General features: G+C 55.5%; 1 protein-coding gene across 7 annotated transcripts in view; it reads left to right on the top strand.

The window, feature by feature from the left end:
• Positions 1 to 23,861, top strand: part of ACACB (acetyl-CoA carboxylase beta) — a 65,060-nt gene that overhangs the window by 21,973 nt on the left and 19,226 nt on the right. For 5 of the 7 annotated variants that reach the window (XM_045585633.1, XM_036449118.2, XM_045585631.1 and 2 more), the window contains 26 exons: positions 2,585 to 2,717; positions 3,802 to 3,940; positions 6,307 to 6,416; positions 6,656 to 6,737; positions 8,122 to 8,220; positions 9,446 to 9,555; positions 9,661 to 9,771; positions 10,589 to 10,798; positions 11,055 to 11,225; positions 12,133 to 12,294; positions 13,454 to 13,617; positions 15,153 to 15,303; positions 15,391 to 15,494; positions 16,236 to 16,317; positions 16,559 to 16,704; positions 16,864 to 17,014; positions 17,377 to 17,511; positions 18,453 to 18,599; positions 19,357 to 19,545; positions 20,242 to 20,342; positions 21,173 to 21,199; positions 21,471 to 21,559; positions 21,654 to 21,778; positions 22,381 to 22,494; positions 22,640 to 22,753; positions 23,232 to 23,321. In XM_045585633.1, coding sequence (XP_045441589.1) covers positions 2,585 to 2,717; positions 3,802 to 3,940; positions 6,307 to 6,416; positions 6,656 to 6,737; positions 8,122 to 8,220; positions 9,446 to 9,555; positions 9,661 to 9,771; positions 10,589 to 10,798; positions 11,055 to 11,225; positions 12,133 to 12,294; positions 13,454 to 13,617; positions 15,153 to 15,303; positions 15,391 to 15,494; positions 16,236 to 16,317; positions 16,559 to 16,704; positions 16,864 to 17,014; positions 17,377 to 17,511; positions 18,453 to 18,599; positions 19,357 to 19,545; positions 20,242 to 20,342; positions 21,173 to 21,199; positions 21,471 to 21,559; positions 21,654 to 21,778; positions 22,381 to 22,494; positions 22,640 to 22,753; positions 23,232 to 23,321 — 3,256 coding nt within the window. The remainder of the gene's footprint in view (positions 1 to 2,584; positions 2,718 to 3,801; positions 3,941 to 6,306; positions 6,417 to 6,655; positions 6,738 to 8,121; positions 8,221 to 9,445; positions 9,556 to 9,660; positions 9,772 to 10,588; positions 10,799 to 11,054; positions 11,226 to 12,132; positions 12,295 to 13,453; positions 13,618 to 15,152; positions 15,304 to 15,390; positions 15,495 to 16,235; positions 16,318 to 16,558; positions 16,705 to 16,863; positions 17,015 to 17,376; positions 17,512 to 18,452; positions 18,600 to 19,356; positions 19,546 to 20,241; positions 20,343 to 21,172; positions 21,200 to 21,470; positions 21,560 to 21,653; positions 21,779 to 22,380; positions 22,495 to 22,639; positions 22,754 to 23,231; positions 23,322 to 23,861) is intronic. The other 2 variants (XM_045585634.1, XM_036449120.2) reach the window with 1 other exon arrangement.

Here is a 23,861-nt window from a genome sequence, read left to right as displayed (position 1 = left end):
GCTCTCGCCAATTTGATTCAGTGGATAGAAGGGTCCCGGGTTCGATTCTGGTTAACGTACCTCAGTTGTAGGCTCTATTCCCGGCCCTGGTCTAGGCTCATGTGGGAGGCAACCAATTGATGTGTCTCACATCAATGTTTCTCTCTCTCTCTGTCTCTCTCCCTCCCTTCCACTTTCTCTAAAAATAAATGGGAAAATATATTTGGTGAGGATTAACAACAACAACAACAAAACTGTTATTCTGTGGAGCACTTGAGATTAAAAAAAGAAAAGATACTTGGGGTATCAAAACACAGACCTCCCAGAGTGCAGCTCAGGTCCACCAGCCTCACCACATTCTCAGCTCTTGTCATCAGCCCTTTTGGTCCTGCTCCTGGCCCTGGACAAGTAACCTAACGTTTGGGTACAGTTTCTAACAGGAAGGCGGGCCCCAGACCAACAAAGGGCCACAGGACACGTGGGAGAATCAGAAATCTCGTTCTAGGAGAAGAGAACTTGAAAAGGCTGCCGTTAATCCCCTCATCGAGGTTGGCCAGGATGTCGCACGCAGGATGCACAAAAAGGAGCTTTCGCAGGCCAGAAACAGGCTCTTGGGCGGTAAGCACAGGGTGGCAGAAGTGAAAAACTCCCCGGAACAATTAGAAGAGAAGGCGGAAGGCACTAAACAGGAAGTAAAAGAAAAGGGACAGGAAGTAGGAGCGGGAGAAATGTGTACGCTGGTGGGCCAGGCCGGAATCTCTACATCCACGTCTTAGGGCTTCTGGAAAGAGCAGAGGAAAAGGAGGCAGGGAAACCATCGAGGAAATACCCGAAGACCAAGTCCCGGATGCGGGTTTCCACACCGAAGGAGCCCAGCACGTCCCCAGCCTCACTGTTGGGAGCAGACCCGCGTCTGAGCTTATCCCTGTGAGACGGCGAGGACAGAGGACAGAGAAGATCCCTTAAAGCTTCCAGATACGAAAGAAGCAGGCCACCCACCAAGTGCCAAGGGCCAGAATGGCTCTGGCTCCGGCGTCCTCGGAAGCCACGACAATGGCACCAGGCGTCCAGCACTCCGAAGGAGAAGGTTTTCCCTTCTAGAATTCCGCCGACGGCCGGTCCAGGGGGTCACATGTGAGGGCAGAAGACCGTTCTAGAACATGTCTGGCTGCAAAACATTCACCTCCCTGAAGACCTCGTCTTAGCTGCTCCAGGATGTCTCCCCCGGAAACAGAGCACACCGAAGAGCCACGCCGCTGGGGACAGGACACAGATCCGCGTTAGAACCCGCGGGCTCTGGGATGACGGGGACGAGGGCGCCTGCAGCCAGAGGCAGGACAGGCATGTGGGGGGCGTGGGCACGTGCCGGCCATTGTGCCCCCTCTTCACTGGGTAAAGCTGCTGGAGGACATGCCCGGCCAGACACGGAGGTCACCGAGAGAGAGGGAGCCACCAAACTAGGGAGCAGATCTCAAGGAAGGCCGCGGGAACGGAAGGGCGTCAGCAGAGGGCGGGCCCAGAGTGACAGCTGTGCAGGGGCCCAGAGAACAGCCCCTCTAGGCGACAGGAGCGGGGAGGCCTCCAGCAGAGATGTCGCCATGGAGAGGATCAGCCCTTTACATTAGCGGGGAAACTGTGAGGAGGAATGGGAGGAATCAGCAGCGGTGCAAGGAAGACAAGTCAATGAGAAACTCATTCACTCCAGGAAAAAAAAAAAAAAGGAAAATCTAGTCTAACCCAACCCTGACTTGTGGATAATGATCTCAGACTCTTTTTTTTTTTTTTTTTTTAAGATATATCTTATTGATTTTTTTTTACAGAGAGGAAGGGAGAGGGATAGAGAGTTAGAAACATTGATGAGAGAGAAACATCGATCAGCTGCCTCCGGCACACCCCCTACTGAGATACATGCCCTTGACCAGAATCGAACGTGGGACCTTTCAGTCGGCAGGCTGACGCTCTATCCACTGAGCCAAACCGGTTAGCACATCATCTCAAACTCTTAAAAACACTGAACATGAATCTCCTTGGGCCCTAGTGAGAGGTTGGGAGGAGGGCAGTGGACGGGATGGCCACCTAAGAGCATTGATTCCTCTTCGCTCAGGGGAGGAGGGCCACAGGTGGTGGCTCAGAGGGGTGACTCACAAGGTGGCACACACATTGCTCGGAACGTCGGAGGTGCTGGCCGGATCTGGAGGGGGTGGGGCAGGCAACCCCTACTTTTTTGTTATGCATCTTTTTGTTTTCAGTTCTAAAACGTTGGCACACACAGGAAAGTGCGTGAACGGTACCCCTGCAGGTGAACACGTCTAAAGGATTAGGGTGTGACCCTCCCTCCCTGATCATACGCTTGCACCCCTCTTCCAAGCTTCTTAGGGTTCCTAAACGCCGGGCATATCACATGAACGTTAATTTCAGATGAAAAATCTAAAGGGTGGGTCTGGGGCCGGCTCCTGCTTTGTGGGTGTGCCGGCCCCTTCCTGGGCCTCCGTGGGAAATGACTGCGTCTCCGCGTGGGCCTTGGTTCTGTGGGTGCTGGGCGCCCCGCTTCCTCCCCGGCCGCCCGGCACCCTGGCTCACGCGTGCTGCCCCGTTCCCTCCGCAGGCCCAGCATGTCTGGACTCCACCTGGCGAAGAGGGGCCGCGAGCACAAGAGGGTGGACGTGCACAGAGACTTCACCGTGGCTTCGCCGGCCGAGTTTGTCATGCGCTTTGGGGGGGACCGGGTCATTGAGAAGGTACTGATGGGGTCCCATGCTCTGGGCGAGGCCAGGTAGGGTGGGGTGGAGAGGAGGACGGGGCCAGCCTGTGCTGGGGGCCGGGATCCTGAGCTTTTCCCAGCAGGTGAAGCAGTCACCTCTCACTCAGGGCTGTTGTGAAGATCAGTCAGCGATGGAAGGGCCGTAAGATACAGGGGCGGGCAAAAATAAGTTAATAGTAATAATATAATAATAAATAATATAGTAATACAGAAATAATAACAGAATAGACTGTGTTTCACATACTCACCGCTGTAAACCTACTTTTGCCCACCCCCGATAGGATTTGCTCTTGCCAGTCAGGGCTTTGAAGCCAGGCGCCTAGTTGTTTTAGGAACTAACGCCACATAGTAAGTCTGTGATTCAGACAAGAATTGAGACCAGGACTGTTCTGTTGTGCTCTACTGCTGGGGACAGCCAGCATTACTGCCTTTCCTTTCCTTATTACATTGGGGCCCTTTAACCGTCAGCATGCAGAGGCAGCATGGTGGGGGTGGACTTCAGAGCTCAGGCCAGACCAAGGAGGGCTCAGGTCCCAGCTCTGCCACTTACTAGCTGTGTGACCTTGGGCAAGTGCCTTAACTCCTCTGAATTTTAGTATCTTCACCCTCAAATAGGGATAATAATACAATCTCTTTCAAAAGGCTATTGCGTCCATCCATCCACCTACCCATCCAGTCATCCATCCATCCATCCATCCACCCATCCATCCATCCATCCATCCACCACCCATCCTGTCATCCATCCATCCATCCATCCACCCATCCACCCATCCATCCATCCATCCATCCACCACCCATCCTGTCATCCATCCATCCATCCATCCATCCATCCATCCATCCACCCATCCACCCACCCACCCATTCACCCATCCACCCATCCATCCAGTCATCCATCCATCCATCCATCCATCCATTCAGACGTAGAGCACCCGCCCTGTGCGGGGCTGTGTGCTCCAGGTGCTCCAGCAGCCTCGGCAGCCATGAGCTGGACCCCGGGTGGCACGCAGCCTCTGGTGCAGGTGGATGTGCAGCCATAGCCCGTCCTCCGTGTCCTTGTCCAGGTGCTCATCGCCAACAACGGCATCGCCGCCGTGAAGTGCATGCGCTCCATCCGCCGGTGGGCCTACGAGATGTTCCGGAACGAGCGCGCCATCCGGTTTGTCGTCATGGTGACTCCAGAGGACCTCAAGGCCAACGCAGGTATTTGGGCCTTCACGCCCTCCCCTCCCACCCGCCAGGCCCTGTCCTCACCTGCCCTCACCTGCTCCTGCCCGGGCAAGTCCGTTCTGGACCCAAACAGACTTCCAGGCTGGCTCTGTCACGAGCCTGCAGTTATTTATCTTTTCTTCTTCATCTGATTAAAATGTCTGCTGGCATCAAGAATGACCTCTGTGTCCTAGAAAAGGGCGGATGGTTCGCGTGCAAAGCGGATTCCCATCTGTGAGCGCTGCCCATGTGGCCACAGATCGCTGTCTCTCGCTCCAGACGTGTTTTCTTGCAGATGGATCCAATGATCTGATCTTCCATTTGCCTATTCATTAACTCTCTTTCTGTCTACTAACCTAGATCATTCTACTAGTGTTCGTATTAGACAATTTGCTTATTATCCAGAACAAGGTATCTGTGTTCAGACCCTTCTCCACACAGCGGCAAACTGACCTTTTAAACCCAGCTCAGGTCCTGTGCCCCCTCCTGAATGCCCCAGAGCCTGCAGTGCTGTCCTCGGCACCAGCAACCTCAGTCCTGTCCTCTGAACCCACTCTGCCCTGTGGGCACAGGCCCCGGGCTCTGCCCTGCGAGATGCCGCCTCCTTTGAACTCACGAGGACCGGAGAGGACAGGTTTGATGGTTGGCTCCCTTTTCTAGGTGAGACAGTTGAGGCCCGGGACATAAGTCCCTCACCCAGGGTCATACAAACGGTGAGCGACTGTTCGTTTTCCAAGGGAGAGCAATATGTGTGTGAGGCCGCTAAGAACAGCTATTTCGGATGCATTGATTCAGTCCGAAGCCCAGATAGTGTTTGGATTAGGATACAAAAGCAAGGGGTACTTATGAGTGCAGATTCTATAGTGATGCTAATTCTAAACAGTGTTTTTAATCTTCAGCCCGGTAGTCATAATAACCGCTTTCTTGTCATCTCTGCAAACAGTTTCATTTTTTGCAGCACAGTGTTGTCCTGGGCCCAGTCCAAAGGTCGTTTTGCCCTTTTCAACATTCCAAAGATTTGAGACAGAAGATGTGTAAGGAAGTTCCTCTCTCTTGGCAGCTCTGGCTCCATTTTAAAGTGGCTCCGTTTATTATTATCGTATTTTAGCCAGGACCGGTTTGGCTCAATGGATAGAGCGTCGGCTTGGGGACTGAAGGGCCCGGGTTCGATTCCGGTCAAGGGCATGTACCTTGGTTGCGGGCATATCTCCAGTAGGGGGTGTGCAAGAGGCAGCTGATCGATGACTCTCTCTCATCGATGTTTCTAACTCTCTATCTCTCTCCCTTCCTCTCTGTACAAAATCAATAAAAAAATATATAAAAAAAAAATATTATTATCGTATTTTATTTATTTTTGTTAATCCTCACCTGACAATAACCCCCCCCCTCCCATTGCTTTTCACAGAGAGTGGAAGGCAGGGAGGAAGAGAGAGAGAGAGAAAGAAACATCTATGTGAGAGAGACACATAGACTGGATGCCTCCCAAACGCACCCCAATAGCGGGTGGGAAGTGAACCTGCAACCCAGGTACATGCCTTTGACCAGGAAGCAAACCTTGGATCCTTGGGTGCATGGGCCGATCCTCTAACCACTGAGCAACACCAGCCAGGGAAACTTATTATTTTGACATGACAAGGGGCAGGGGAGTTGGTCCAGGACACAGTGTAAATGGGTGAGCTAAAAAGGTCTGGAGCTCTGTTATCGTGACTGGCCTGCACACTCCCAATGTGAGCAAGAAGGCCTATTTTATGTTTGTTCTTTGCCGTGGTTAGAAGCACACAGTATACAGTATATCTTCTTTTTTTTTTTAACCTTCACTGGAGGATATGCAAACATTGTATTTTTCCGTGGGAAAACAGTGCGAAGATAAGAGTTGAGGAGTTTGAAATAAAACCCTACCTCTAATCTCACCACTTGATAATGTGCTTCTTTCTTTCTGTTGTTCCCTCCAGGCTTAGTCCACATACACATAATATATTAAATATATATAATTTATTTCAGAGAGGAAAGGAGAGGGAGAGAGAGAGAAACATGGATGATGAGAGAGAATCGTCCATCGGCTGCCTGCTGCTCAGCCCCCACAGCGGGGGACAAGCCTGCATCCCGGACATGTGCCCTCACCGGGAATCGAACCTGCTTCATAGGTCGATGCTCCGAGCCTCACCGGCCGGGCTGAACACACTTCTTTTTCCATAAATAAAGTCCCGTTCAGTTTTCTTCTGATGATCACACGCGTCTGTCCGGTGTCGCCCTAGTCTGGTCCCGGTTACGCTCTCATTGGCCGGATGTGGGTGCGTCTGCAGCTCTCCCACGGCCGCCTCCAGTCTCTGCTCTTCTTCCTCTTCTCTCCCTTCCTCCAGAGTACATCAAGATGGCAGACCAGTATGTCCCCGTCCCCGGGGGGCCCAACAACAACAACTACGCCAACGTGGAGCTGATCGTGGACATCGCTAAGCGGATCCCCGTGCAGGTGGGTCAGACGGCGCCCCAGTCTGCCCCGGGGGGGGGGGGGGTGCCCTGGGCCCTGGGGCAGCTGGAGTCCGCCCTCGGGAGGGTCCTAGACTCTGAAACCCACGGCTGATGTGACCCAGCAAAGAGCTCTTGGTGTGCAATGTGCGGGGGGCGGGAGTTGGGGTTGGGGGGTGGGAGGAAGGTAGATGGGGGGCTGCTTGAGAAGGAAGATCTCCGTTCTTGCCTCTGTGTTTGCAGGCGGTGTGGGCTGGCTGGGGCCATGCTTCCGAAAACCCCAAACTCCCGGAGCTCCTGTGCAAGGACGAGATTGCTTTCTTAGGTAGATGTGTCTCCCTCCGATGCGGGGGGGATCGGGATGTGGACGGGACTCACCTCCGGGTCCAATTCTCTCCACGTGCAGCCCTGTGAGGTGGGGGGTCAGTCCGGTATTTCCACGTCACACATTCATGGTCAGGAGCAAGCCAGTCCAGCGGGAGGGCACCTGGGACATGGAGCCATTACCATGGTTTCCATGGTGGAATGATGCTGGGGCAAGGTGACCTCTGCTCATGTTCCTGTTGGTACAAGACAGCAGCCGAGTTCAGATTTATCGCTAGGTTTGGAGGTCACAGTTTTTCTAAGGCCACACCTTTTAGGGGGGCTGTTCTCAGGCCTTTGGAATGCCTTACCCCCTGGGGACCAGAGCCCCTCATCTCTGCTTTTTATTAGGTAAAACGATGCTTGTTAGCTGTCTGTGGCTGCATTTGTAAAGTCTGTGTAATTATGCTGACATCCTCGCATGGTTTAGGGCAGTGGTCGGCAAACTCATTAGTCATCAGAGCCAAATAGCAACAGTACGATTGAAATGTCTTTGGAGAGCCACATTTTGTAAATTTAAACTTCTTCTAACGCCACTTCTTCAAAATAGACTCGCCCAGGCCGTGGTGTTTTGTGGAAGAGCCACATGCAAGGGGCCAAAGAGCCGTGTGTGGCTCGCGAGCCGCAGTTTGCCGACCACTGGTTTAGAGGAACCATTCAGCACTCACTCACCTCGGGGCCACCACACAGACTTACGTATGAAGCAGCTCAGTGCACGTCAGCGCCTGCTATCCCAGAGCTTAGCCTGGGGACCTGTGCCCACGATGCTGTTTCTGTCCATGGTCTTTGATTGGCTGTCGCACAGGATTCTCCTTCTTCCCCTTTAGCTTCTCCGGAGGTTAGTGGCCCAGCCCACAAGCTGGCAAGCTATACAGCTCACAGGCCGAGTCCGGCCCACTGCCTGCCTTCTGTAAATACAGTTTTGTTGAAAAGCCCTGCTCATTCACTTACGGATTGCCCATGGCTGCTCTCATCCACACTGGCAAAGTGGCATGTTAGTGGCAGAGAGCAGCAGCCCACACAGCTGCGTGTATTCCCCGTCTGGTTCATCCGCTCACCCATGGCCTAGTTTTTTGGGTGCTGGCTGCCCACCCGCCCCCCCCCCAAAGTGAATTTTGCGTGTGGCCCGCAGTTTAGGGCGCACAGTCCGGGCGCACAGTCCACGTGTGCGGAAAGGTGACTGATGACAGAGCAGATGAACAGACTGTTTGCTCCCTCGACTTGACCTTAAACTCCTCGAGAGTTTGGCCCTGGGCATTGTTCTCTCCCTGAGCACTCGGTCAGCCCTCGCGGTGAGGGGCTTGTGGCTGACTTTGTTCTCCTCCCCCTTTTACCTCACCCCTTAGGCCCTCCCAGCGAGGCCATGTGGGCCCTGGGAGACAAGATTGCCTCCACCATCGTGGCCCAGACGCTGCAGATTCCAACCCTGCCCTGGAGCGGAAGCGGTAAGGGACCCCAGGCTTCACACGGGGACGCCTCGGCCATGCTGCTCATGTGAACAGGGGGTGGCAGAGTGTGCGTCCTAACGCTTTCATTTACAGATTTAAAGTTATTGAACACGCGGCACAGTTGCGTTTTAGACAACTTAGAAAATAAATGTGACACATGCAGAAAAGAAATAGAAATCGTTTATAATGCTATGGCTCCGGGTTGAACACTTGTTGCATTTTAGGTATCTGTCTACCTTCCCAGCCTTTTTTCTAAGCACATCCTTTAAAAAACCCAGAGAGTTTATATTTGCTAGTTTGGGATTTATTTTTCTCTCTAATCTTTCTCTGTCAATAAATATACTTTGCAACATTTAAAATGCCTGCCTAGGATTATGTCACACAGAGAGAGGTACCATGATTTACTTAACAGTCCTCTCTAGTTATACATTTAGGATGTTTCCAGTTTATTTTGTTCTAACTTCAAAACCACTAACAGCCATGGAGGCTTGATCACCTCTAGTTTAAATCTCTATGTATGTTTTAACCATTTCCTTGGGATACATTTCTTATAGTGCGGTTTCTAAGATATATTTTTATATAAAAATAAACAAAAAAAAGTCTTAGGACTTTTCTGTTCAATTTGATTTTTTTCTTCTAAAGATTGAATTTTAAATTTGGGACGGGAAATGTTTTTTTCTTGTTGTTGTTGTTTTTTTTTTAAACCTTCACAGGGTATTGGAAAATGATGATTCACATATTAATGACTCCATAGGGTGGAACTGGGATTTTTTATTTTATTTTTTGAAGATTCAGGTTAATGTGGCATTCGGTGTGAATTTCTTGTTGTTTTTTAGAGAGAGTGGAAGGGAGGGGGGAAACAGAGAGAGAAACATCGATGTGAGAGAGGCCCATAGAATGGTTGCCTCCCACCTGTGCCCCGACCAGGGCTGGAGATTCCACTGACAACCCTGGTTTGTGGCCTTGACCAGAACTGAACACGGGACCCTTCAGTCCGTAGGCCGAGGTCCACTGAGCCAAACCGGCTAGGGCTCAGTCTGAATTTCTTAAGCTTGATTTCCCATTCAGGGTTGAGAAAATGGAAAGCCATTCAGTAACTAAGCTGAAGGACTGCGTCCGGAGGCCAGGCCTAGAGCAGCTCTGGCGAGTCAGGGCCTCGCAGTCTCTGTGTTGTGTGTGCCCTGCCATCCGTGGACGATTCCACTTCCTTCCGACTCCCCAGGCCTGACGGTGGAGTGGGCAGAGGACAGTCTGCAGGAGGGGAAGAGGATCAGGGTCCCGGAAGACGTGTACAGCCAGGGCTGTGTGAAGGACGTAGAGGAGGGCTTGCAGGTAAGCCAGGGCCTGGGGGGCACCGGGTGCCGGGACACCCCCCTGTCCTGGTGGCGGGGGACACATCTAACTTCTGAAGGGGGCCGTGTGCCCTCTGCCTCCCAGGCAGCAGAACAGATTGGCTTCCCGCTGATGATCAAAGCTTCCGAAGGCGGTGGCGGGAAAGGGATCCGGAAGGCGGAGAGCGCCGAGGACTTCCCCATCCTGTTCCGGCAGGTGAGCGCGCCTGCGCGGTTCTCCGTCTTTGGGAATAGTCTCTACTCGTGTGCTGGCCAGCAGACTCTTTCTTCTTCTTTTTAAACGGTTTAAATATATTTGTGTTGATTTCAGAAAGAAAAGAAGAGGGAGAGGGAGAGAGAAACATCAGTGATGAGAGAGAATCATTGATCGGCTGCCTCCTCTAGGCCCCGCACTGGGGATTGAGCCCGAAACAAAATCAAAATTTTAAGCAGATTTTTGACTGCAGGTACATCCCCAGTGGGGGGGGTGCAGGAGGCAGCTGATTGATGTTTCTCCCTCATCGATGTTTCTAACTCTCTATCCTCTCTGTAAGAAATCAATAAAATATATCTTTAAAAAAATGTTTTCAGAACCCTGACCCTAACCCTAAAAATAAATAAATAAATAAATAAATAAATAAATGCTTTCAGTTGTAGTTGGTGTACAATATTATATTAGTTTCAGGTTACAACATAGTCATTAGACATTTATACGATTGATGAAGTGATCACCCCGATAGGTGTCGTACCCATCGGGCACCAGGGCAGCACTAATTCTCAACCCCTTTAACTGTTGGCAGCACCTGAAACTCCTAACCAGTTAGTCCCCAACTCTTGACAGCACATTGTCTGTAGGAGATGGGTTGTGGGAAATGTCACTGTCTGTGTTATGTATTTCCACACCATTGGATGTAAGACACCGAGAATGTCATGTTTTGAACATGTTACCTGAGACTAGAGGACCATGGACATCACCGCCACCGACTCCGGCCTCTGCAGAGAACTTCCTGTCCAGCGGCTCTGCCTTCCCGCAGGTGCAGAGCGAGATCCCGGGCTCCCCCGTCTTCCTCATGAAGCTGGCCCAGCGCGCCCGGCACCTGGAGGTGCAGATCCTCGCTGACCAGTACGGCAGCGCCGTGTCCCTGTTCGGGCGCGACTGCTCCATCCAGCGGCGCCACCAGAAGATCATCGAGGAGGCGCCTGCCACCATCGCCACCCCGGTCGTGTTCGAGTTCATGGAGCAGGTGGGCTCTGCGGGGCTGGGTGTGAGGGCAACCTAGGGGCCGGGGGGCGGTGGCCGTCCCAGCTCAGAGCCAGCGAGAGCTCCCCGTGTCCGAGGTGCTAACGTGGGTGCCCAAGAGGAAACCGGGGGGCCCCTCGTGGACGGGATCTCAGCCAGTCGACGGGAGTATGAGCTGTGTGGTCCCCGAGGAACGGACCCAGAGCAGTCCCCCATCTGCCTGTGGTGGGGTCTGAGAAGCAGTCTCTGTGCCTCGGCAGTGCGCCGTCCGCCTGGCCAAGACCGTGGGCTACGTGAGCGCGGGGACGGTGGAGTACCTGTACAGCGAGGACGGCAGCTTCCACTTCCTGGAGCTGAACCCCCGGCTGCAGGTGGAGCATCCCTGCACGGAGATGATCGCCGACATCAACCTGCCGGCCGCCCAGCTGCAGGTGAGGAGACGGCGCCGGCCGGCCGGGCCCTCTCCCGGCCCCTCTGGACCCACTGTCCGCGGGGAGTAGCACTGAGAGCCGCCAGCGCGCGGAAGGTTCCAGATGTGTTGGTCGCCTCTGCCTGCCATGTGGTCCTTTGAATAACAGGCAAAAGTCATGGACCTGCTCCTGGAAAAGTACATTGTATGTGATTTCAGGCCTTTGTGGACCCGCAGTGCCCATTTGAAGTCCTAAAGAAGTGTTTCTTTCTTTCTTTTTTTTTTTTTTTTAAATAAATGTTTTTATTGATTTCAGAGGAAGGGAGAGGGGGAGATAGAAAAATCAATGATGAGAGAGAATCATTGATTGGCTGCCTCCTGCACGCCCCCCACTGGGGATCGAGCCTGCAACCCACGTGCCCGTGACCGGAATCAAACCTGGGACCCTTTGGTCTGCAGGTCGACGCTCAACCACTGAGCCAAACCAGCCAGGGCTGGAGGAGTGTTTAACCTTGTTTTGCATTATGGTCCCCCCTAAGGAGCCTTTTTAGATATTATCCCCCCCAACTTCCCCAGTGAGATCTTAATGTCACAGAATGGTAGATGCGTGTGTGCTTTATACATACACAGAGTAAGATGTTTTTCAGCCCCAAGAGCAGGTATTTGTCCCCGTGGGGGCAGCATCACCCACATTGAGAACTTGTGAGCAGCCGCAGGAATGCCCGCATTCATTGGATCGCAGTTTTTTTTAAATTAGTATCTTCTTCCTTCGCTTCTCCTGCCACCGTCCGGCATTTTGTTGTGAGCATTTCAGGTGCTCGGTGCACCTGACATCGTGCACTGCGCCTCGTCCTCCAGCGCCCGCTCCGTGCTGGTGTTGGGGGCGGGGTCTCGTGGGACTGACCGTGGTGCTGGCTCTCCGGTTCCAGATCGCCATGGGCGTGCCACTGCACCGGCTGAAGGACATCCGCCTGCTGTACGGAGAGTCGCCGTGGGGGGTGACGCCCATCGCCTTCGAAACGCCCCCCAACCCGCCCCTTGCCCGCGGCCACGTCATCGCAGCCAGAATCACCAGCGAAAACCCTGATGAGGCAAGTTGTGGGGGCCCCAGGGCCTCCGCCATCTCCACTCTCCCAGGGTGAGGGGCTCCCACCATCAGCCTCAGACGAGACCTCCCCCCCAGGCTTCTTGGTTCACAGACGAGGAAACTGAGGTGCAGGAGGGGTCACTCACGGTTCAGAGACGCTGAGTGTGTGCCAGGCAGACCCTTCATGGGTCTCACGGCTCACGTTCCGCCAAGGGGTGTTACCCCAAATTACAGATCAAGAGGTTGGGGTGACTTGCCTGGGCACCTGGAACTCGGTCTCTCACCTCCAGGCACCTCTGCCAAGACATATGTCTCCATCACTCACTTCAAGAGCCTTAATCCCAGAGAGAAGGTCCAGATCCCCCTCCCCCTTACCAAAATTACCCTCAGGGGCAGGCCAGCCCCCAAAGGAATTCGTGTGCCGGCAGCAGCAGGCTAATGCTGGGTTTCCGTATCTGCTGGAATTGTCGTCATCCAGAATTGGAAACCCAGTCCTCTGTTATTTTAACCTTTCCTGTCGACAGTGCCAAGAGTATAAAATCAGAGGGAGGGCATGTATGGGAGGGGGTAGGCAATAGTATATGTACAAAGATAATAACTTAATAAAAAAATTTTTAAAAAAAGGAGTATAAAATCAGAATGTACCTTCACTCAGATCCATCCATGATCACTGTTCTCCCACATTATGTCTGGTGGGGATTGTTTTTTAAAAAATATTTTAAAATATTTTTATTGATTTCAGAGAGGTAGAGAGAAGGAAAGAGATAGAAACATCAGTGATGACAGAATCACTGCTCGGCTGCCTCCCGCACGCCCTGCACTGGGGATGGAGCCCGCACCCCGGGCCTGTGCTCCGACCGGGAATCGAACCGTGACCTCCTGGTTCCTAGGACGGTGCTCAGCCACTGAGCCACGCCGGCCGGGCTGCTGCTGTTTTGTAAATAGTTTAGGTAAAGTGAACTTACATGCACCGACATGCTCACGCGGCACACCCCCAGGCAGTGTCCAGACCCGCAGCCCTGAGGAGAGGTCAGCGTGTCCTGGATCGTGCTGAGTTTTGGGTGTGGCAGGCTCTTGGGTTTTCCTAGGGTTTAGTTCTGATGGAACTAGATCTGGAGCCATGATTCTTCCTTGTTGCTTTTTCTCTTCCGTCTGGGCTGCAGGGGTTCAAGCCGAGCTCGGGGACAGTCCAGGAGCTGAATTTCCGCAGCAGCAGGAACGTGTGGGGCTATTTCAGCGTGGCGGCCGCTGGTGGCCTGCACGAGTTTGCCGACTCCCAGTTCGGACACTGCTTCTCCTGGGGAGAGAACCGGGAAGAGGCCATCTCGTCAGTACCTCCCTCCCTGCCTCCTCCTCCCTCCTTCCTTCCTTCCTTCCTTCCCTTCCTCCCTCTCTTCTCCTTCCTTCTCTCCTCCTTCCGTCCCTCTCTTCCTTTAAGAATATCAGGGTTGGCCTGTGGCTCCAGGTGCAGTAGTGAGTTAGGAGATCAAGGGCCCGATTGACACCCAAGGACTAAGTCCGGCCTTTCCCTGGGTTTGAGGTCCTTAAAGTAAGATGACCTCTCCAAGGTCATGGCTCTTGAGCTACCGTGTTTTCCTGAAAATAAGACATCCTCCGAAAATAAGACCTAGCGCATGGAAAGATAAGACATCCCCTGAAAATAAGACCTAGGGCAACTTTGGGAGAAAAAATTAATATAAGACACTGTCTTATTTTCGGGGAAACAGGGTAAGTGCAGGTCCAACTTGCAGGAGATCCAAAGGTCGTTCCAGGTGACTCCAAAGTTTAAAAGGTGCAGAGGACTCCAGTTCTTTTAAAAAAGGTGTGTGTGTGTCTCCGGGGAACGCCTTTACATTTCAATCTCGTAAATAGTTCCCAGAGAAACCCGCATTCACAAAGAGGCTCCCAAATTCTGAGACACATCTTTTCTGCTTGACCTGGGGACAAAAAGGTCAAAACCAGTTCAATTGTAATTGAACATTCTGTGTCTGTGGGTAAGTGTCCCTCAGAGTGAAAAATCCCAGAGCCGTTTGGACATTTTATTTAGGAAACATTAAAATCCATCTGGCCCTGGCCCTTAGCCTTGAATTAAATTGAGTTTGGTGGTTTTGATAAGGGAGCAGGCTTTCTTTGCCAGCTTTGAATAATTAATTTTTTTTAAAAAAAGAACTGTTTTATTGATTTCAGAGAGGATGGGAGAGGGAGAGATAGCTAGAAACATCAATGATGAGAGTCATTGATCCACTGCCTCCTGTACACCCCCTACTGGGGATCAAGTCCATACCCTGACTGGGAACTGAATGGTGATCCCCTGGTTAATAGGCCAGCATTCAACCACTGAGCCACCCAGGCCAGGCAGAATAATTAGTTTTCATCATGCTCAGCAAAAAATTAAGACCCTTGAAGGTGAGAGAGGATTCGGCAAATAAGAATGAATGGGGGGGGGGGGGGAACCACTGTCCCAGCCGCTTCAGATGCAGTGGCCGGGCTTGTCTCGTGCCCTGGGATTGGGGTTTGAATAGGTCCAGCGGAGCAAGGCAGAGCGCCCGGCTGCGGTGAGTTGAATGGGAATCATGGCCACGAGTCCTGTTCGGAGCAGGTGACAGTGACTGATCGGTGGCTGGGCGTTCACGTGGCTGGTCTCGCTGTCATCCGCAGCGCCCGTGTGAAGTCGGGTTATTCCCCCATTTTCCAGATGAGGAAACTGAGCCCACGGTCACCCGGCCAGTCAGTGCTGAGCCGAGATGGACCCAGGGCGTCTGACTCGGGACCCTCCTGACTTCTGTGCCGTTGGCTCCTTGGGAACCGCGGGGAGCCCCGGGGGCGAACTGGGAGAACAGTCCGGTGCCTGTCCCCCTCCAGGAACATGGTGGTGGCCCTGAAGGAGCTGTCCATCCGGGGCGACTTCAGGACCACCGTGGAGTACCTCATCAACCTCCTGGAGACCGAGAGCTTCCAGAACAACGACATCGACACCGGCTGGCTGGACCACCTCATCGCCGAGAAAGTGCAGGTGAGGGGCTGCCCACGTCTCCCCTCCCGTCACCGGGAACCCTCCCCCGCAGCTCCCACAGATACCGAACTGCGGGGTTTTTCCTAGGCCGAGAAGCCGGATATCATGCTCGGGGTGGTGTGTGGCGCCTTGAACGTGGCCGACGCGATGTTCAGAACCTGCATGACGGACTTCCTGCACTCGCTGGAGAGGTGTGCGCGCGGGCCACTTTCCCCCCTTTTGGGGTGTGCGTTAGAGGCAGGCGAGGCAGATCGTGCGTTATCTGGGTGCAGACCAGCCACCGGGAGACGTGTGAACCCCTCCCGCACGCCCCCCTCCGTGGAATTCCTCGGAGAGACCTGGGCTGCCCTGGGAGAGGGAGGGGTCAGCATCCTCAAGGCCGAGGCAGCGAGTAAAGGCCCCATGGTAGTCTTCCTCCTCAGGAGCTCGGGGTCCTAGGATGTGTGTTCTGGTCTCGCCCAGGCCCTCACCCGAAGCAGCAGGTGCCTGGTGACACGGGTGGGCACGGGGGGGCGGGTGCCCGCTGTCCCGGGGGGAGAATCTCTGTGATCAGCCCATCAGACTCCCCGAGAGAAATGAAAGGACAGGTTTCTGGCGCTCGGTCATGCCTCTGAAAGGAGGTGGAATGACATCCGGGCGCTGGTTTCTCTCGTAAGCGGGCAGCAGGAGGTCCAACACAGAAAGATTTGAGAGGAAGCCAGGATGGGTTTAGCTTCCCGCAAAGCCCTTTGGAGAGTCCACACCCCTCAGACACGCTGTTTCCTTATGTCCTGAGGAATGCCGGCTTCCCCGGGACGGTCCTGGTTTGCTCGCCTTTTAATGAGACGGAGCTTTGTTGAGGACAGCCAGGCGCGCTGGGCCGCAGTCCTGGGACCTGGCCGCAGATTCTCAGTGGGAAACAAGGCTGACCGCCCATCTGTCTTCTCTCTCAGGGGCCAGGTCCTGCCTGCGGATTTCCTGCTGAACACGGTGGACGTGGAACTGATTTATGGAGGCGTTAAGTATATTCTCAAGGTAACGGCCTGGGTTTCTGGAGTCCCAGGTCCCCCATGTGCCCCTGGCGGAGCCACGTGTGGGAGGCAGAGCCCTGCGCCCCGTCTCCCTGCTGCCCGGGCGGCCCTGCGGGGGGCGGATGCCCAGTGTATTCCCAGGGGACACTGCTCTGGCTCCTGGTCGGGGGCGGGGCGGCTGCTGGTCGGGGGCCAGGGGACAAGCGACATCCTGGTGCAGGCGGGTCGCTGCTCCTGCCCCGCAGGTGGCCCGGCAGTCGCTGACCATCTTCGTCCTCATCATGAACGGCGGCCACATCGAGATCGACGCCCACCGGCTCAACGACGGCGGCCTCCTGCTGTCCTACGACGGCAACAGCTACACCACCTACATGAAGGAGGAGGTGGACAGGTGGGGGCGGCCCCGAGCGGGCGGGGCGGGCTCTGCTCCCCCAGCCGGCTCCTCACCCACTCGTGGTGACCGTCACGTGCCACCCGTTGGGGAAGGGGAGCCCCCGGGCTGCGTGCGGGGAGAGAGGCTGCAGCAGGCCTGACGCCCCTCCCTCCCCAGTTACCGCATCACCATCGGCAACAAGACGTGCGTGTTCGAGAAGGAGAACGACCCCACGGTGCTGCGGTCGCCCTCGGCCGGGAAGCTGACGCAGTACACGGTGGAGGACGGGGGCCACGTGGAGGCCGGGGACAGCTACGCCGAGATGGAGGTGAGCGCAGGGCAGGCCCGGGGGGGGGGGGGGGGGCAGCGAGGCCTCCCCTGGCCCGCGCCCCGAGGGAGGGCCGTGGCTTCTGCAGACGGGCCTCCCCCTTAGCCTGGCCCACCAGCTGCCCATTCCTGAGAGCCAGTGTGCGGGCTCAGCCCGGATCCCTGCAGTATTGAAGGCAGAAACGCACACTCCCTGGGAATGAGCAGGAACGGATGCATGGTAGTGATGGAGACCGTTACCAAGTCTTAAGCCAGCACTTCAGGGCGTCACTCCGTTTCCGTGCCGCGGGCCCCGCCCGGAGCCACTCACACAGGCCGGCCCTGGCGGGCTCCATCCCGGGTCTTCTTTCTGCTGTAAAACAGGTGATGAAGATGATCATGACCCTGACCGTGCAGGAGAGCGGCCGGGTGAAGTACATCAAGCGCCCGGGGGCCGTGCTGGAGGCGGGCTGCGTGGTGGCCAGGCTGGAGCTCGATGACCCATCCAAGGTGCACCCGGTACGTGGCGCCCGGCACGGCCGCCCGCAGGCCCAGGCGGCTCCGGCCTGGCCAGCGAGCCGAGCAGACGGGGCTCCTAGCTCGCCTCCCCCCCCCCTTCCCCCCCCCCCCGTGTCCCCGGAGCCAGCGCGAGAGGAGCACACGTGCCTCCTTTGCTCACCCCTCTCAGCGGCTGGGTCTCACTCAGAAGAAAACCCAGTTCCTCTGTGGACCTGCTAACCCCAAACCAGCTGTCCCCACTGCCTCTCTCGCGCTCCCCCTGCTTACATAGACCAGACCCCACCTGGGACCTGCACCCCCTTCCGGGAGGGCCTCCCCAGATGCTTTCTGGGCCCCCTCCTCCCTCTCGCGAGCGTTCTCGCAGACGTGCTCCGGGCACGGGGTACCCGGAAGAGGCAGGTCTTGCTGACTGTTCAGTAAGCCGGGCTCATCATTCATGTGTGGATTGCTCTTTCCTCTACGGCACAGGTGTCAAACACAAGGCCCGCGGGCCAAATCCGTCCCGCCAGGCCTTGCAGTGTGGCCCACACCGCGCTGTCATCACTGCACTCCGCTGCGTTTCCATCACAATGACAGTTTATGACTGTTCAGTAAACCATTCGGCCCGCGATTTAGGCTGGATTTTAGATTTTGGCCCCTTCTCTGATTGAGTTCGACACCCCTACTCTACGGCTCTCAGTGCATGTGCCCAGGAAAAAGCTAGAAACATTTTACTGTTGTTAATCCTCACACGAGGATATTTTTTTCATTGATTTTTTTTTTTCTTTAGAGAGAGTGGATGGAAAACAGAGGAAGGAGAGAGAGAGAAAAAAAAAAAAATCAATGTGAAAAAGGCACACCGTCCATGTGGCTTGCGTATTGGCAGGTCTGCCTCAGCCCCGCTTGTCTCGGTCGGAAGGCCACGGTGCCCTTGACCTCGGGTTCTCCTTGTGTCTCCTCAGGCCAAGCCGTTCACAGGGGAGCTCCCCGCCCAGCAGACGCTGCCCCTCATGGGGGAGAAGCTGAACCAGGTCTTCCACAGCGTCCTGGAGAACCTCACCAACGTCATGAGCGGCTACTGCCTGCCCGAGCCCATCTTCAGCGTAAAGGCAGGTCCTGTGTGAGGGGCGTGTGTAGTCCACACACATGGAGGTCCGTGTGATGAGCTAGAAGGATTCCACACACGTGTGGGTCCGTGTGATGAGCTAGAAGGATTTGCTCCCTGAGGTCAGAGGGCTCGACGTTTGATTTCACACATCGGGGAGCCTCTGTCTGACTGTACAGACTGTTGTCAATGTGACAGGTGGTGTTTTAGGATTTAGTTCAGCTCCGCACTGAGACTGTTCAGATAGTCAGTTAAGAAAGGAGTCGGTGTGGGTCACCCTTTTATTTTTTTAAAAGTATTTTTATTGATTTTTAGAGAGAGAGGAGGGGAGAGGGATAGAAAGAAAGAAACATCAATGAGACAGAAACATCATCAATCAGCTGCCTCCTGCACGCCCCCTACCGGGGATCCAGCCTTCCACCCAGGCCTGTGCCCTGACCAGGAATCGAACCGTGACCTCCTGGTTCAGAGGTCAGTGCTCAACCTCTGAGCCACACCAGCCGGGCACACGGCCGTGTGTTTTATCCTCACACCGTGCTGGCTGTGTGGGTGCCTGCAGGGGCGGTGGGACCTTCCTAGAGGGAAAACTGGGTGTCCCCTGTGGTCAGGGGCCCCTTCCTTCCACTCCGGACTGCCCCAGAGCCTGCTGGGTCCAGGTGTCCGGCTGCTCGAGTGCGTGGGGCCGGGAGGGGTTGAGCGTGCTGGGTGCCGCGTGGTGGGTGGCGGTGCCCGGCCCCGCCGACGCCGTGGTCCCGCCGCAGCTGAAGGAGTGGGTGCAGAAGCTCATGATGACCCTGCGGCACCCGTCGCTGCCGCTGCTGGAGCTGCAGGACATCATGACCAACGTGTCGGGCCGCATCCCCGCCCCCGTGGAGAAGTCGGTCCGCAGGGTGATGGCCCAGTACGCCAGCAACATCACCTCCGTGCTCTGCCAGTTCCCCAGCCAGCAGGTGGGTGCCCCGCCCAGCCCCGTTCCTCAGGCACTCAGCTCCCGGCAGGGCTGGGCTTCTGCCCTCCGATGGAGGTGAGCATTGTGAAAGCCATGCAGGGCCCGAGATGGTGGGCCCAGCCCTCCCTGTAGAATCCCAGCCTGCCCCGGGCAGCAGACAAGGAGCACGCAGTTGGTACACAGTGAGCGTTTTCCAGAGATGCTGGCTGAAGTGATTGAGGAGGTTGTGAGTTTTTCTTGCTAGTTTGTAGCTTGGATTCTCCTCCTTGAAAGGCGTCAGTCTTGCAGCTATGAGTACATGTGGTATTTGTTAAAAATGGAGAGGGAGCGAGAGATATTGTAGAAACATCAATGATGAGAGAGAATCATCATCGGTCAGCTGCCTCCTGCAAACCCTCCACTGGAGACAGAGCTGCAACTGGGCATGTGCCCCGAAGGGGAATCGAACCATGATTTCCTCGCCCCTGAGCCACACCGACGGGCCATTCTGGGCTCTTGAGTTCCTTGAGCCTTACACTGAGTGGATGGGCAGAGCTGTTTCAGGGTGGCCAGAGGGCTGTGGGGCTGGGATTCTCTTTTTCCTCGTGAGCCTCAGACGGGTCTTCCAGGGGAGCCTGGGGCCGGTCCTTGCAGTGACTTCTGGTGGCGACCGGATTGTGTGGCTGTGAGTGGCCAGACCCTCCTCTCTCCCGTCCAGATCGCCAACATCCTGGACTGCCATGCGGCCACCCTGCAGCGGAAGGCCGACCGGGAAGTGTTCTTCATGAACACACAGAGCATCGTGCAGCTGGTCCAGAGGTGAGTCCGGGCCCAGCGTGGGTGCCCGTGTCACTCTGAGCCATCCCCTGTCACACCGGGTGGTGCTGTGGGGTTCTCTGAGGGCCAGGCTCGACCTGGAAGATAGCACATGGGGTCGGGAAACCCTGATGACAGTCCTGGCACAGCCATTCCTAACGGCGGAACCCCAGGCGCGGCACCTGACCTCTGTGCATCTCAGTTTGCCTGTTTATAAAATGGGAATAAAATCACCTCTTGCACAATAAGTCATTCTAAGTGGATTAATCTTTTTAAATTAATTATTATTTTTATCTTTATCCAAGGATATGTTTTCATTAATTTTTTTTTTTTTTGAGAGATAGGAGGGGAGGGTGGGAGATGAGAGAGAGAAAAAAAATTGATGTGAGATAGAAACATCAATCCGTTGTCTCCCATACGTGCCTCAACTGGGGGATTGAACCTGAAACCATGACTGGGAATCGAACCAGTGGCCTTTTGGAGCACGGGATGATGCTCAGCCAGCTGAGCCACCGGCCGGGGCCAGGTTGTGCAGGTCTAAAGTCACATTTGAATAAACGAGCGCTATCGGTTCTTCTCTTCTGTTGTCACTGGGTGAGGCTGGGGTTAAGCTGGTTGCAGCTTCTCTAAACCTCCTGAGGAGCCGTGCTCCCTGTGTTCGGTGTGACTGAGGGAGGTGCTCTCGGGAACGTCCAGTTAACATTCGGCTTCACAGGGAAGCGAAAGTGACACAGATCGTTCGGCAAATGCCTTTCAAGTCTTGCTTTTTTCCAAACTGTCTTTACACGGTGGATGGTTAATTGAAAATTTTTCTTTTCACCCATGCATGCAAGGCTGACCCCTTTCAGCATCCCAACTCTGTAAGTGTGTTTCCTTCTCTCTGGGGACGGGGCAGGCGCCACCCCAAGGCTCGGGCGTGGCCTCTGGTGTGACGTGTGACCTTGGGCAAGTCACTGCTCTCTCTGCCCTGCAGTTCATGCAAATGACCCAACTTGCGCATCCGCCCCTCCCAGGCCTCAGGATCACAGGGCTGCATCCCCCACGTGCTCTGAGATCCTAAAAGCCCTGCCTGTGGCTATCCAGGCGCCAAGGGGGCGAGTGGCTCACCGAGGTGCCTCCCTCCCCCCCCAGATACCGCAGCGGCACCCGCGGCTACATGAAGGCGGTGGTGCTGGACCTCCTGAAACGGTACCTGCAAGTCGAGCACCACTTCCAACAAGGCAAGCGCGGCCGGCCCTGGTGACAGGCCCTGGAGACAGGCCCCGGGGTGGGTGGGCGGGCGGGAGCCTGACCCTGTGGCCTCTGTCCTCGCAGCCCACTACGACAAGTGCGTGATCAACCTGCGGGAGCAGCTGAAGCCCGACATGGCGCAGGTGCTGCACTGCATCTTCTCGCACGCGCAGGTGGCCAAGAAGAACCAGCTGGTGATCATGCTCATCGTACGTGGGGGAGGGCGCCCCCTTTCTCCCCCCACCCCCTGGCGGAGGTCTGTGGAGGTTTTCCAGGAAGGCCGGAGAGGAAGTAGTTTAGATCTTGCAGGTCATACGGACTCAGGCCGGACGCTCACAGCTGCCTCTGTGCACTGTGGGGGCTCATAGTCGTACGGTCAGCCCCTGGGGGGCTCATAGCCAGCACCCGCTGTGTGCCACGCACTGCTGACATATTGCTTCTCTGACCTCAGTTTCCTCATCTGTAAAATGGGGATCCTGCTGGCGGCTCCTCAAAGGGTTGGGGGAATTTGGGGAGATGAATGTCAAGGGCCTAGCTGCTTGCCTGGCCACAGGAAGCACCCATCACTGTTGGCCATCGGTGGTGCTGCAGGCTCGGGCTTACTGGGTGGTTAGGGTGTGTTTGGGGCGGTGAGGGAATGGCCAGGGTGATGGTGGGAAGGGGAGGGGATGTGCCTGGGGCTGTGCCAGGTGTCCTCAGAGGCCGGGCGGCTCTGTGGTTTCCCGGGGCAGCCATACTCCGGCTGAGGATGGTGCCTGCATGTTTCTGTCGGCGGACAAATGCCACCTGGATTCTGTTTCCTCCCCCGAAGGACGAGCTCTGTAGCCCAGACCCTTCCCTGTCGGAGGAGCTGACCTCCATCCTCAGCGAGCTCACGCAGCTCAGCAAGACCGAGCACTGCAAAGTGGCCCTCAGGGCCAGGCAGGTAGGGCTGTGGGGTGCCGTCCTCCCAGCATGCTGCGCCCCCACATGCACAGCCCCTTGCTGCAGTCCGTGTCCAGCCCGACGGCCCGGCCCTGGCTCCTCCCCTGTGAGGGCGGCTCACCCCGGCCCCTCATCCCTCCCCACAGGTCCTCATCGCCTCCCACCTGCCCTCCTATGAGCTGAGGCACAACCAGGTGGAGTCCATTTTCCTGTCTGCCGTCGACAGGTACGGCCACCAGTTCTGCCCGGAAAACCTCAAGGTGAGGCTGTCTGCATCCCCCCACCCTCCAGAGCAAGGCCGTGGCCAGGTGGGGCTGGGGGAGGCGGGCTCCGTAGCCCTCAGCGCCGGGCACAGTCACAGATGCCAGCGGTTCAGGCCAGCGCGGCCCGGGCTGCCCAAGGGGCTGCGGGGGCTCAGGCCTCAGGGCTGCCCGGGAAGGACGCGGTGGAGCTTTGGAAGCTGCCAGCCTCCCGTGGCTGAGTCTCGGCTTTATCTCCCCAGGGCTCCCTGCCCCCCTGCTCCGCTCATTGACAAGCTTCCAGGGTTGCCCTCTGTGTCTGGGAGCCCGTGCAGTCAGCTCAGCTGCTCCCACAATCAGATCTTAGGGGCCTGGGGCACTGGGGTGCTTGGCGATACCACCACCAGCTTCTCCTTGCTCCCTCCCCTCCCACACATCCACCTGTTGGTTAAATTTATCCAGGTTTACTTTTCTCTCTTTCCCTCACCATTTCCTGCAGAAATTAATACTCTCGGAGACGACCATCTTTGACGTCCTGCCCGCTTTCTTCTATCACGTCAACAAGGTGGTCTGCATGGCGTCCTTGGAGGTAAGTGGGAGTGGCCCTTCGAACCACATGGTCTCGCACGGCCACTTCCAGCATCCACACAGCTGACCCCGGCCACCCACCTTACAGACGTGATCGCATTCTACCAACAAGGTAGACCGTTACTGTTTCCATTTTACAGAGGAGAAATAGGCTCAGAGAGGCGAAGCAACTTGCTCGAAGTCACACAGCGGGGCAGTGGCAGGACGAGGGTTCACACTAGGTCTGCCCTTGTCCAGAGACCTTGCTGGCAACCCCTGCTGTCTCGTGTTCCACCCCTGCCTCCTCCACGCAGGAAACCGTTAAACTCAGCATCCAGGCTCTTCCTGGGCGCTGGTCACCTGGGCACCGTCTGGCTAGCACACACCAGCATTCCAAACTCCCAGAAAGAAAGCACATGTTGAACATAAACCATACAGTTTGCACACTTTAGGCACCATAAACTGTTTGTATAAGGCACAGTGGGAAATTTCCCCAAGTCCAAATTCCCAGATGTAACCAATAACTTTTTATATTGATTACCTGTTGAAATAGTGATATTTT

The sequence above is a fragment of the Pipistrellus kuhlii genome, unplaced genomic scaffold, assembly GCF_014108245.1.
Source record: "Pipistrellus kuhlii isolate mPipKuh1 unplaced genomic scaffold, mPipKuh1.p scaffold_m20_p_20, whole genome shotgun sequence".
In the NCBI taxonomy this organism is placed as follows: Eukaryota; Metazoa; Chordata; class Mammalia; order Chiroptera; family Vespertilionidae; genus Pipistrellus; species Pipistrellus kuhlii.
This window is presented reverse-complemented; position numbering and strand designations above follow the sequence as displayed.